We start from the raw sequence: 15243 nt of genomic DNA, 5'->3' as shown, positions 1-15243 counted from the left end.
ATCGAGCATGGATCCTCTAAGAAATCATAATAAACAATTAAAAATAATTAACTCAAATTTTAAAATTTCGAATAATATAAATTTTGAAATTGTGATATTATCATCAAAAGCAAATTACACATATCACATCACGAACTGCAGCATACCACTCCATCACATATTGTGACATTGGCTTAACATGTACAGACATTACCCTCACATGCTGAACAAGTTCGAGCCAGAATAACTTATTAGTAAATTTTCTACTAAAAGCACTGATAAAAATTTATATGCAACTCACTCAATCTTCTTGAAACCTATTGTCTCCATGTGCTTAGTATGACTGTCTTCAACGCATACAGAAAATTAATAGGATAAGTGCGCAACATCATAGTTGAATTAGATTCAAAAAATCACTATTTTCTCATAGTTTCTTATTATCCCATTAGGATAAATTACAACAAAAAGAACTTATTGTTATCCATGAGTATAAAAAAGAAGGATAAAGACAGAGAATAGAGATATAAATGTCACGTGACTAATGATTAAGACAAAAAAATTTTTTATAGAGTTTTTCTCTTAGTTATCTAGAGTGCAGAGACACCTAGATAATTAGACATGTATCTCAGGTACCCCATTTTTCACTATGAACGCATCCCGGGTACTATGACTCATTTTTTCTCTGTAAGTGTATCTTGAGTATGTCATATCTCGGGTGCTGAGTCGCCGAGATATGCTCTTTATTGCGCTTAAGTCACAATACTCGAGATGTGATACATTGCGTAAATCCGTAAATTTGTATTTTATAGATTTTTGTAAATAATATGATTATTTAATTTAAATAAAAAATCCGTATATTAATTGCTTTTCAAAAGAGAAATACTTCGTTTCAAAATTCAAACAGTTAAACTTGATAAGCACGCTTGCATTTTTAAAGCCAAAATCTTTCTGTTGCATATGGCAGCCTTTTCAGGTAGGTTTTTGAGATGGCTTTCGTTGCTTCTAAAGTGTAAGGATAGTAACATCTCTGCCTATGAGGACAGCTGGTAGCTTCAGTTTACGATCTATGGTCTCTTATTTTTCAAAAAGTGCCCCTTAGGGGTCCTATACCTACTTGATTACGCTAAAACGAAAAATTCTTATATCAACTATACGCTTGAGCAATTAGTTAAATAGTATTTCGATAAAATCTTTAAATTATATATGTATAATATTAATTATCAAAACTCAATTTAAAATTAACATAGAGCTAACAATTCCCTCATTTTTTATAATAACAAACCATACATATTACTAAAAAAATTGTTGATTCTTCGGATAGATGAGACAACAAGTACAGATAACTCGTAAGTCATAAGAGACACATAATATATCAAAATACAATGTTATAAGATATCTCTGAGTCAAAATTAGATTCGCTTTCTGGTTTTTGCTTCGCTATGATGCAGCAGCAACTGGAGTTCAATCAACTAACACTATCGTGACGGAATTGCAATGGTTTTCTATGTTGAATATTTGAGAAGACAAAATTTTGGTATTGCCAAGGATCTCGGAGTTCAGAGAGGACGAGATTCCAGAGAAGTCTAGTGAGCACAAAAGTCTCAGAACTTCTGGGAGTCAAAGAAAATAGAAAGTTCATGGCTATATGAGGTTTAGAGTTTTGGTCTTATTTTACTGTTGTATCGCTTAAGTCAATTAGTTGAACCATTCTTCAACTATTTAACTAGTTTATACTTCAAATCCTACTAATTCACAATACGTATTAATTCCCACGGACAAAAGAGAGAAACTCAACCCGCTTAAGAGAATCTATTAGGCATCCCTAGTTCCCTACAACCCCAGTGCTCATGTGGGAAGTCTTACTTTTCTTTTTCTGATAACCATAATCGAAAAATAAATGATCAATTTTGAGTGAACAATCAGCATGTTTAGTGGTTTGTGCAATTAGTGTAGGGTGTGTGAACGTGTTATTAAATAAAAATAAAAAAAGATAAAGAATATATTAAAAAGGATAGGGAGAGACTATTTGGAAACACTAATGCCCGTCATCAGCTTCTTCCTCCTCTCAGCTCTCATTATCTCCTAAAAGAAAATTAAAACCTATTTTGAAACAACGGGTAACAAAAAATAATCACGAAATTGATGCAATAGGGAAGAGTTATGGAAATAGATGGCAGCAGAATATAGAAATCATGAGGCCATGACTGAGCACTTATATAGCTTATAAGCAACTTGAATAGAAAGAACCATCATTCCTAGACCTTTCACATTCATTTTTTCCCTTTTTCTGTATTTCCCATGCATCTACTGGCTAATGCTCGCCTTTCACATGATTGTCATCCCATCAATTTAATCAATATCAACCAATGAAACACCAGGAACCAATATAAATATCAAATCATGAAGCCGCCACCATTTCAATTTCGCAGAGTAAGACAACCCCCCGCCCCCGGCCAGTGCAAACCTTCACCAATTTATCTCCAAAACTTGTTAAAGGAATAATTCTATCTTCACTGACCTTCATCAAAGATATCATCATCTTGATGGAGAACTGGACCGCTCTTTGTGAATGCGAGGTTTGTTTGGTTTGTTCCCTCGACCAATGAAGACCGAACTACCTGCAAGTTAATTTACACATTTTTTTGTATAACTTAAAAAGTAATCTCAGGTATTCAATACAAGAGAACTTGAGCTTAAAATATAAATATGTCCATTTTTTTACCAGTTGACCATATAATCAAACAGAACTTGTTCAAGTTAAAGATCACTTATATAGTTCGTACATAGTGGGAAGGTAGGACATGCTGTACTGCCTGGGACAATGCAGGAGATTCTAACACAAACGAGATTCTAGTCTGTTACACATGAACACCTCTATCTTCCTAAAGGGAAGGTTAATTTTATGTTTATAAGGGTGCGAGTGTCATGTAACCTAACATTTAGAGAAGTTTTTACTTTTATAAAGGTGGTCTATGTAATTTACCCTAAATATAAAAATTATAAAGAGCTCCTCAATCTTATTCCTTCTAATTTTCATCTATTGATTATTGCAATAAACTATTTTTTTCCAATTTTAGAATGTGGCAATTGGAAAATTTCAGCGAAGTGTTTACAACTTTACATCAAAATAATAGCAAAGAATATATCAGTCCACATTTATTCAAATTTGTAATACAGCAAGGTATCTCCTGAGTATATGATGTCATAATTGAAGTAATTATTCATTAGTGCTTTACTGTTCCAGATGATGCCCCCAACTCATCATGGTGAAACAGCTTCCGTTATCATTATTGGTTATTGCCATTTGATTAATTAGACACCCCTCCCAATTTCGTTGCTGAGTGTTATTACTGCTATATTTTAGGGAATAAAGCAAATGTGCAAACTTTCAACCGGAAGAATTCTAGTGCCAAACTTCACAAAGCTTAATCTGTTTAATCCTAGCTTTCCCTTGAAACCAACCGACTAATTGACAGCTGCCGAGTCCACTTCTAAATTTTATTTTAGGAATTGAAAACCATTCTTCTTCCTCGTAGGCTACAATTCTTTCTAACCATAGACAAGCTCATGACCTAAAGATTTGGCTTTTCAAAAGTGGCTTATTTAGTTTTCCCAAAATTGTAACAGCTATATTTGGTAAATAAAAATGATAGTGACTTTCAAAAGCATAAGCTACAAAAATTGTGTTTGGGAAAATTGTTGTTAATATTTAAAATGAATTTAGTAGGTATAAATGTAACAAAGACAAAAATTAAATGTTCAATAATATATAAAGCTATATTAGATATTTTAACTTTGAAAAACACAAGCTATTTTTGAAAAATATATCTTTATAGGTGCTTTCAAAAACATTCCTAGCTTTTCAATGCTAAACAAATATGCACATAATTTTTTGATAGCTATGCTGCATGACTAAAAATATATTATTTTTAGCTAACACTAAGCCCTAAATACTAAATTCAAAATCATACATCCGAATAGTATAAAAATAAGGTGTTGTCCAAAGTGTTTGGCTAATATTGATAAAAAGTATTAGACCCCTAGCAATTCTCTCTTTTTTTTTTTAATTTGCAAAATACAAAATGAGATGTTTGTATCTTCACAAGCACCTCTTCAAAAAGTTTTATCAAATCAGGCGTTCAGCACCGATAAATGTAGCAACTGTTGTCTGAGACCAGAATAATGCTTCAATTTATCACTTGGTGACCAATGTATTTAGAATACTAGTACTAATATCTAATTTTCGGCTACCGAGGTAAATTCGAATTGCAGTTTTCTACCAGATGGTGGGAAAAAAGAAAGTAACAAGCTATGAATAAAGCAGAAGGCAAGCTCACATTTCATGGCAATAAAGAAAAACAAGAACCTAGTTTACCATACACTCGAGTCAAATAGCATATGGAAGGTTCAGACTGTCCAACCTTTTCGATTTCCTCTAAAATGTGTGTGTTCTCCTTCAAGTACTGTATTGCTTTCTCCCTTCCCTGTCCCAATCTGTTCCAAGACAAATTGAAAATAGAATTAATCCATGAGAATTTCTCATATTAAGACAGCCCATAATTGAAGGAAGAAAGAGAACTGGAAAGAATGTTTTATTGTTTGTAGAGTTAATTTCCTTCACTGCCGAACCATACGGAATTTGTGTTAGTAGGTACAGGACTAAAGAGAAGACAAAGTTCACATTGTAGGTTTATGCCATTTTAATGAAAATCATGTCTAATGCAATAAAATTTAGGTCATATCGGATGTCCTAGGATTGTAGGTTTATGCCATTTTAATGAAAATCATGTCTAATGCAATAAAATTTAGGTCATATCGGATGTCCTAGGATTGTAGGTTTATGCCATTTTAATGAAAATCATGTCTAATGCAATAAAATTTAGGTCATATGCATGCGATTATAGAGATATACAACATAATTAAAGCAAAATAATGCTATATATAATTTGCTCTTCCATTTACAAAATACAAATAACAAAAAGCAAATTCTCTAATTAACATTCTTATGAATCTCCCATCTACATGGAGTTGAAGTTCCATGTGAAGTCCTATTACAGAAAGTAAGAAACAATGCAAAACCATAAAAAAAAAAATGATACTAAGCTTCATAAGAAAGTTTGAGATAATACCGATGGTCCCCGTAGCTGTACCAAGAACCTTTCTTTAGGACAATGTCCAGTATTTCTGCACAATCTAAAATGCAACCCTGACAAAAAAATAATGAGTCAAAATAGTGATATACAACTAAGGTTAACAATACTTTTCTGTTGCAACACTCACCAGCTTACTGACTCCTTCACCGAATATAATCTCGAATTCAGCTATTTTGTAAGGCCTTGATACCTAAACAATTCAGAGAGTTAATAACACCATAGTGAAGTATAAAATGTAGCATAATTACCAAGAAGAGAATTTTTAGCTCATCAAAATCTTCTAGCAACCCTATCAAGTATAGTTGTCAAGTGTCATACAAGATAGCATCGAGAATCTCAATACCTGTATTTCCGTTAATTCAGTAAGATAATCATTAGATAATAACTATCAGATGCCTGCATATTGTTATATAGTACATTATTATAAATAATAAATAATGTTTAATAGAACTTTTCAAGTTATCACTTTCCTTTTCAACACTTGATTAAGTGTAACATGAGTGTGGTTGGCCACACAATTATTTTTCTCTTCCCTTTTTGTACTACTATTCTTTTTAAACATAAGAACACCATTAAGGCTACAAGATGAGAACTTAGCGATCTTCCTTACATAACCAAAAGAAACGAAGCTACCATTGAAATGTAACTTTCTGATCTCCCTCGTCTCTTGTACTCTTTCAACCTACTTAGCATTGTAACTGAAACCAAACCTGAGGTAACTTAACGATTCTTGACCATGGGCCCACTCACCAAGTGACAATTTTTTTACTGCCAACCATGTGTTCCTTTTAAATAACCACCATACCCACTATTGTATTGGCACTCAAAAGGATTTCATCCTTCAAAAAAAATACACATCACTATTCGCAAGTTGCAATCAGCACCAAATTTGAGTATAGTCGCTTATCCACCTTAGCATCCTCGTCTCGTCCACACTAAACTTATGCTCATGTTTACAGGTTGCTGCCCAATAATATGTCTCGTACATCATAGTCAGTCTAATGACAATGCGGTAAAATTTACCCTTAAGGGTGCTTTTTGTCACATATGAAGCCCGAAACACTCCACCACTTTGACCAATTTGCTTGATCTTATTATTTACATCTTCCTCTATTACCCCATTTTCTTGAATAATACAACCAAGATGCTAAATCTCTTCACTCATGGTATGATATCTTATTAAATTTTCACTTCTATGTTTGAGTCCACCTTTTGCTTGCTAAACTTACATTTCATATACTGCGTCTTAGTCAAACTAATGCAAGCTCTATGTACCTCCAAAACTTGTAACCACAAATCCACTCATTTAAATCATCCCTCGATTTGCCTATAAGAACAATATCACTCGCAAAAAGTATGCACCATAATACAAGTTCTTGGACATGTTTAGTAAGCACCTCCAAGATAAATGTGGAAAGATAGGAGCTTAGATATGACTCTTGGTGTAATCCTGCACCAATGAAAAATTCCTAAGTTCTCAAGTTAGTTGTAACCCCCATCATATGTGTCCTTAATTATATGAATATCAATTATCTTTACTCCTTTTCTTCTCCAAGATATCCTACAGGACCTCCCAATCTACTCGGTATAAAACTGTGACAAACCCCAACAACCAAGAAGTTCAGGGGCAGCATAGAGAAATTACTCCTTTTAAATATACATATAGCAGGAGAGGAATATAAAAACTAACTAAGGAAGGCATTGTGAATTTAGGGAGTTAGTTACAGGAGAGAAATATAAATAGGAGTGAGGAGCTTTGGTTTAAGGTAGGAAAAGACTAAAGTGAAAATTGTGGAGAGAATTGGCCTCTCAAATGCCAAACGTCATTTCAGTACAGTCATACACACATACTCAATATACTCATTCACTGGTTTGGAGCTATCACATTGATACTCCCTCTTCAGTGATTGCACACTACTTCTATTCTTGTTATTCTTGATCATTCATACTACTTGCTTCTCTACACTTCTTGATCATTCACACACTACTTCTATTCTTGTGATATCTGAGAACCTTACAAAAACCAAACTGATTCTCCGAAAACTATGTCTCTTGTCTTATCCTCCGCTATATCATCCTCAACCATAACTTCAAGATATGACTCATGAGCTTCATCCTCTCCAAAGTGCTCTTTCTCCATTTATTTGGCAATCTTCTTAGACCTTATTGTGGTGTTAAATACAAAGTAACTTGAAGCACTTAAAAGGTCTCTTCCTAGTACTAACATAGTTCAGTTATTCCTCTATCTAATCCTCCCTGTATTTAACTATCCCCGCCAAAAGTTCCTCAGTTACAATTTTGTTGGACCTTATCAAACCTAAAGGCTCTCTTCCTATGCTTATCTCACTTGAACACTATACCATGTAATGCTCCCTACCACAGACAAACTAAAACATAATGGTTTCATTCATATTTTCCCATGGTTTTCTCCATCTTTAACCACTCCGCCTATTTTATATCTGATTTACTTTCCCTGTTGGGGCTTTTAAAGTCGTTTTCAACCTGCCCACACATAATTTTAAGTCATCTTCCACCACTGTCCTAATGGATCTTTTACCGCTCAACCTTGAATTCGATACAATTTTATAATTGTTCAATACAAGTACTCCTTAAACTTGAGCAGTAAATTTTATCACAACCAACAACCAAAAGTCTTCCTCTTATTTAAATGTAATTATTCACCTCCAATTTTCATGTCTAACCTAGGATTTGTGTACCTTATATCAATTAATAACAAAGCTTAGATGAGAATGGGTGTCCTCTTTTTTTTTTTTTACTATTAACTATTAAATAATATATATAATTTCACAATCATTTTAATAAATTTATAATTTCTGAAGGCATAAAAAAATTATAATTCTTATATTCACAAACATTAAAGTCTTCGTAATTATAAATATCTAATAAACATAATTATAAACCAAGTTTTCATCCAAAACATAATTATAAATATTGTCTCCAATGCAAAATAAACATAATCCAAAACATAATTATAAATATTGTCTCCAAAGCAAAATAAAACATAATCTAAAACACTCAATTTTCATCTTCATTCTCTTGAAAGTTGGGTTGGGAGAATTGGGTTTTGGCAAAAAAATTGCAAAAATATCCCCTTGCCAAAAAAACGCTAAGCCCGGCGAGGAAGCGCGCCCCGCCAAAGCTTGCGGGTTAGACGGCCTTTTGCTATTTGGCGATCCCAATTTTTTCCAGCCCGGCCCGCCTTTTGGCGGGTTACGCGGGCCGGGCCGGCGGGTTTAGGCCCGTTTGCCACCCCATTGAGATGCACTTGGAAGCAATGATCAAAGATCCTTGGATGATCAGGTTCATCACCAACCCTACTATCCCAGATTGCATTTGATGCAACTCCTAATAAATATTGTGTTTGTAATGATGTTAGTGCTAAGTACTTAATGTGGGAATGGCAAGATCAGATATTGTTCTCATGGCTTTTCCTTCACTTGCATACCAAAATAAGAATGATGTGGAATTCTTATAAACGAAAGTAAACCCAAGCAAGGAATTCAAACAGTACACTAACAGATAGGTAACTATAGGAAAGAAAAAGTCAATTTTCTAACTTCAAAAGGGTACAACATAACTTAAAGAAGAAAGTAATTGGAAGTATGTATCAAGTAACTATGTTAGCTACACAGCAGAAATGAAGAGCTTTCAAATGTGCATTCAAATATTCTAGTTTACCTTGCTCTTTTGCACTCTTGCACGGACTTTAAGGCCAATTTCTTCATCTCCTTTGGCCTAAAATAAAATTAACATTAATGCTTAATACTAAAGAATTTTGAAATAATGATTAAAGATTATAAAGTAACAAGTAATTCTTTGCACGAAAGCCACTAGGATTGGTCCTAGTGGTGAGGATTTAGGTAGTATGCATGAGGTTCTAGGTTCAAACCTCATTGCTATTGTGGGAAAAAAAAATAAAAGTAAAAATAAGAAAAAGTAATTAATGATAGTATGTTAAGGAGACATGCAACTCCCATGTTTAAAATAATACATAACAATATATCAAGAAAGTTATTGTGCTTACAGACTTTATCTTCCCTATAGGACGAACTTCTAGCCGAACTGACGCAAAGAACTTCAATGCAATTCCACCACTTGTCACTTCTGGATTTCCATAATAGACGCCAATCTACAAAACAATTAAGATAAATCATAAAAATAAAACCAAAATATTTAACATATCTCAACACATCATTGAAATTATATAATTAAGTGCTGTGAATTTACAGTACCTATATGATTCAATGCATGCAGTCCTTGACAAGAAGGTTAAACTAATCAAACACAAATGCAAATACCTTATATCTTATTTGATTCAAAAATATTAGTGTACAGCCAGCTTTTGAGGCATTTCCAGACATCTTGCGTAAAGCTTGACTCATAAGGCGAGCTTGCAACCCCATTTGCTGCATTCCAATCTCACCCTATGTATTATGAAGAAGAGTTAGAAATGAAATTCAATTGCCTAAATTATAAAACAAAGCTACCTATAAATAACAAAAGTAACTGTTAGTCTGTTACCTCAATTTCTGCTCGTGGAGTGAGAGCTGAGACAGAATCCACACAAATGAGATCTACGGCACCAGATCTACACATTCGATCTGCAACTGTAATATAGAAATTTCGATCAACTCAGATCCAATACAGCAACCTGCTATGCAGTAAGGACAATGCAAAACATTAGCTTATCCATTTCAACCCAACCACTTAAAGGCATAGATATTACTCTCAAGAGCCATCTCTCCGTGATCAGGTTGGCAGACAATCAAATTTTCTACATCCACTCCTAATGATTTAGAGTATGCTGGATCAAAGGCGTGCTCAGCATCAACGAGCATTGCATTTCCTCCTAGTTTCTAGACATCACAAATAGAACTGCACATTGGTCTCAAAACATATTTACATCAAGTACGTTATTGTCATATAAATGAATTACCTGCACTTCTGCAATAGCATGAAGTGCAATGGTAGTCTTCCCACTGCTTTCTGGTCCAAATATCTAGAAATATAGTCAGAAGATAATGTCAGTTTGACCATGACAGAACAATTCAGGCATAAAGTAATAAAAAGAATCAACAAGCCTATCATGTGTAAATTAATGAACAAAAGAATCAAGGAGCAATAACGCATAAACCAGCTTTTTCGGATAGTTTAATCAGAAGCCCTCCCAAACTACAGTAACATACTCCTATACAGGTTAAGCACTACGTATGAAGATTGATAAATACAGGTCAGGGTACAGAGAGAAACAAGATGAAAATGGGGAAAAGGTAAACTAAAGTGCAGGTAAAATAAAAATAAAAAAAGGTCCATAACTCCATAAGCAGTACAAATCCACCATTCAGCTAGTACGTCTTTCAAAGTAATGTACACAAAGAAACCAATGAGAAATTTCCAGCATGGTAACCGAGCAATCCCAACTTGTTGAAGATGCCATAAAACACCAAAACTAGTAACAAATACCACTTGAATAAAACCCCAATGACCCAATCCTTGCAGCTTACAAATATATCTCATTCTTCATAATTCACACCCAATTATTTTACTTACTCCTCACTCCAGAAACCTAAAAGTTGTAAATAAGATGGTGCGAGGAACTAAAAGAACAGTGAACACAAACATATACCAGGCAACAATACCTCAACAATTCTACCTTTCGGAAGACCGCCACCTAAAGCACAGTCCAAGGTCAAACAGCCGCTAGGACATGTTTCACTGCAATATTCAGGATGATGGAGGAAAAAAATTCTATTCTATCAGCCATAAGTCTAATTTATATGACAGAAAATAGTCAGGGCACAATTTGACATTTTTTTCCCTTAAATATAATACAATAGATTAGGAAAATATGTGATTAAAAATAACTACAAATATGAAGATACATACACTAAAGCTCCCCCAGCACTGCCCAATCTTGTAACACTTCCCTTTCCAAAAGAATTGTTTATGTCATTCATTGCTGCTTCTAGTGCTTTTTGCTGGAACAAATATTTCATTGTCAGTTAAAACAAATTTAAAACTCGTTGAGCAGAAAGTTAATACGAAAATATCCATCAGCTATCCATTGATCATTCAGTAAAAATGGAACAACAACTACATTTATGGGCAATGTTCACATCATGATTTCTTTAAAACAGATAAATAAAACCACTTTAAGAAACTATACATGAATTAAAGCAGAATAGACAATGTTATAAAATGCTATTTCGAACATTAAGATATTGGGGAAGAATAGAAAAGATGATAAGGAGAAATTTTGATTATTGTAATATGACAATCTAAAAGAGCAATAATACATATATAGAAGCTATAAATTTCACATAAACATTGTGTTATTGAATATATCTCACACATCACTCTTATACAATATTGTCTATCTTCTCTTGACAGACAACTCTTGACAAGCATATAATTAAAATTTCCTTTTAAACAATTACAGATTCCCCTCTAAACAAGTGAGAAGATTAACGTGGCAGCATCTTATGGTTTGAAAATTGAAAGATAATCAAGTAATAAGAAAACCCCCTGATATGAACTAGAAAAACAGAGCCAACTAAAATAAGCACGTCTCCTGAAATGCCTCCTATGTCCCATTTATTCTAGTGAATATGAACTTGCTCATTATAATGCCAAAGAGAATACAATTCAACAGGAACAAGTCATTGCCATTTGAATTAAAGGAGATCTTAGACAAGTTCGGGAGATCCAAATTTTTCAGGGAAATGTGTAAAACATACATTCAACTCGACAACATAATCCCGACAACAGTAGCATTCATAAAAGGTGTAAGAAAGAACACAAGATAAGGAAGACATAATAAAAGTGATGCAATCCCCTAAGGAGTAAGGAGAGGAACCCCTTTCCAATATTATGGAAAAATTCAACCCAACCTTATCATAGGCCTTCTAAAATCTAGTTTAGAAACTGCACCTTTTCATCACCTTTTAAACCTAATCAACAACTTAATGAGCTTCAGAGATGCATGCCCGCAAAAGAGAACAACTAAGTGCTTAACAGCTGCTTGGAAATCAACATCTTTCTAGAGATGCTATCAATCATATGTTAGAATATCTGTACCATTTTTTTCCATTTTTGATAGCATACTTAATCAGCTGATGAAAATTCCACTAAAAAAAAAAAGAAAAAGACGATAAAACCGTAAAACTCTTATATAAAGGAAGCTTTCCCCAACAGTGATGCATGATGATAATTCACCGGAATACAGAAGTTGCAACAAATGTTCAAAAAATCATTTCGGTCTTGTAGGTTTTACTAGTCATCCTAAGTAACAAACATAAGTCAAATTAATCCCTTGTGGGTCTCAATCTTGAAGGACTAACCTAACTCATTGCAAAGGACTAATTTGACTAACATTTGTTAAAGGACTATTTTGACTTTTGACTTATCGGAACTTACCGGGACCAAACTTAGAGAGAGAGAGAGAGAGAGATAATCAGGTAATGAAACAAGAGAAAATAAACATAGAATACGGGGATATGTGTACCCTGTCAACAAAGCGGGGGTCAAAGTCACCAGAAATAGCGCCATTGACTCTGCTTTCAAGCTCGCAGTGAACCCTGAGTTTCTTGGAAGTAGCTGAGACTGGACGAAGACGAAGGGACTTGAAAGGAAGGGGGAGGAAGAGGGCTGAAGAGGAGGGTACTTTGAGAAACGCGGTTTGGGGTTTCAGAGGGAACACCAAATCCATTTAGAATGAAGGACCAATGAAAGAACACTGGTGAGTTGTTACACAAATTCAAAATAATTGTTTCAGCTGAGCGTTGAGGGAGAGACAAAAGAATATGCTTGAGAGTTGAGCCGAAATAAAAAATAAATAAAAAAATAAAAAAACCAGCCTTGGGTCGGGTTGTTCACCACAAATGCCGGGTAATGTTTTAAAGGCTTGATTACTAAATTGATCTCTTCGCTTTGGGCATAATCTTGTTTTACTCTTTAACGTTTATAGTGTTTTATTTAAATTTTAAAAAAATTTATTTAGCTTTAATTTAGTTTTATTAGAGGTCAAAAATAAATAATTAACGAAATATCTTACGAATAAATACAAGTTCCAGAAGCACGAAATCAATCATAAATGCATCAATATGTTTATTTATCATTTTTCTTATAATTAAAATGAAATATTTTTTATAAAACTAAAACAAATGTTAAATACATGTATTGATGCATTCACGATTGATTTTGTGTCTCTAGAACTTATACTTATACCCTAAATTATCAACTTTATTCTTATACTGCTGTCATATAGGACATTTTGTTAATTATTTATCTTTGACCTTGCGATGCAATTAAATGAAAGTTAAATGAAACTTTTTTGGATTTAAATAAGACACTTTAAACCTTAAGGAGCAAAACAGAATTACAACTAAACGTAAAGGATTAATTTAATATTTTATTCTAAAAGTAAAATATTCAAAAATTAAATTTAGTTAATTTATTAAAATTTAGGTGAAGTGAAATATGGATGAATCTAGTATAGACTCCCCAAATTTACTACAAATCCAATTTCTCTAAAAATAGTTATAATTTATGAAGCACAGTTACTTTATTGAGTTAGCGTATTTATATATTAGATACATTTACAATATTTTTTATATCGTCTAATATATATGTCTAGTGTGTTCAAACATATTTTAATAAAAAAATTAGATACATTTAAATATATTTAAATAATATTATTTATCAGTATCTCNTAATTTATCCAAAAAATAATTTATATGTTCCTGTATATAGGTTACGATTGATAGAAATTTATGACCCCAGCACGAAGCATATTTGGAACAATTGAGTTTCGAAAATTATAATTAATTACATAGGACTCAGATTGAACCAGAACGAAATCATTAAGGTGTCTACGGTCTACTGACTATCTCTACCAAAAACTAGCTTAACTAAAAGTCTTTAGAAATTTTTATGCAAACTAGCGTAAACTATCAAAATGCAATGAAATAGAACAACTACAGTCTGAAAGGTTTTCACATGTATCACATTACTTTTTTGGTACATTAATATTTTAATTTTTTTTAGCATTAAGATATATAATAAAATAATTAAAAGAATAAGATTAAATAGATATATATTGAGTAGTTTTGTTTTTTTAGAGAGTACCATACAGCAGAGACAAATTATTCCCTTAACTCACAGAAAGAATGAGAAAATTACTATCTTACATTTGTATTGTGTTGTTTCCTTTTGATCCACTCTTTACTTTTTTTTTTCTAACCAATTTTCATTGATCATTTTATCTCTTTGTTAGCCATTTTTTCCCTCCTTTTCGTATACTATTTTGTAATTTAGTTTTGTCTTTCTTGTACATATATAGTACTTACTTAATTTAATTTTCTCCATTATATTGAATACATGTTATTTTATTAAATGCATATTATTTTTCAAAATTTTAAATATTAATTGTTTTAAATAATAATCTATTTTTATTAAGTTATTTAAAAAGAGATAAAATTAAAAAAGAATGAAAAAAAAGAGTAAAAAGACCGTTTTAATATTAGTATACGTTAAATTTAATTGCTTAAGTATTATTATAATAATATTAATAAAAATTTGTGCAAGGACAATATTACTTATATTTTAATTTTATCAACTAAACTCATTTTAAAGTATAAATATTAAATTTATTGTGCTAAATTTTTAAGGATAATATAGAATTTTACAATAAATTAATTTTATCTGATATTTGTTAATTAAAGAAATAAATTTATTAAAATATTTTTTAATTAATTAATTAATGACAAGCCTTAGAAAAAAAACTAATCTCATCATTATTGTTAATTAAATTATAATATAAGACAGTGGTATGGATAGTTTTATGGATAAAACTTGTCAAGAAATAACTTAGAAATTGACAATAAATAAATAATAAGGGGTTGATAGAAAAAATAAATAATAAATTTTGTGCATCATTAATATTATTGGTAAAAAATATTTATTAAAAAATTAAAATATTAAGTCATTAATGAATATCTTTAAGTGAAAGACATCTATAGTCAAATTTAAAAAAAAAAGACATCTATAGTCAAATTAAAAAAAAAAAGCTAGAATTATAGACTCGTGAATT

The 15243-nt window shown here is 32.2% G+C and overlaps 1 protein-coding gene across 1 annotated transcript; it reads right to left on the bottom strand.

Moving 5' to 3' along the window:
• Positions 1-2163: 2163 nt before the first annotated feature.
• LOC107478430 (DNA repair protein recA homolog 1, chloroplastic) lies at positions 2164-12944 on the bottom strand. The gene is made up of 13 exons (XM_052259225.1): positions 12658-12944; positions 11040-11131; positions 10793-10868; positions 10090-10152; positions 9880-10009; positions 9675-9760; positions 9452-9577; positions 9178-9282; positions 8832-8888; positions 5260-5322; positions 5109-5185; positions 4401-4473; positions 2164-2597 (listed from the first exon to the last, which is right to left on the bottom strand). The coding sequence occupies exons 1-13, from the start codon at positions 12859-12861 to the stop codon at positions 2490-2492; spliced, it is 1260 nt and encodes a 419-aa protein (XP_052115185.1). The 5' UTR covers positions 12862-12944; the 3' UTR covers positions 2164-2489.
• Positions 12945-15243: the final 2299 nt, after the last annotated feature.

This window comes from Arachis duranensis, chromosome 3 (assembly GCF_000817695.3).
Source record: "Arachis duranensis cultivar V14167 chromosome 3, aradu.V14167.gnm2.J7QH, whole genome shotgun sequence".
NCBI classification, from domain to species: domain Eukaryota; kingdom Viridiplantae; phylum Streptophyta; class Magnoliopsida; order Fabales; family Fabaceae; genus Arachis; species Arachis duranensis.
Note: the sequence above shows the minus strand (reverse complement) of the source record. Positions and strands in the feature narration are given on the sequence as shown.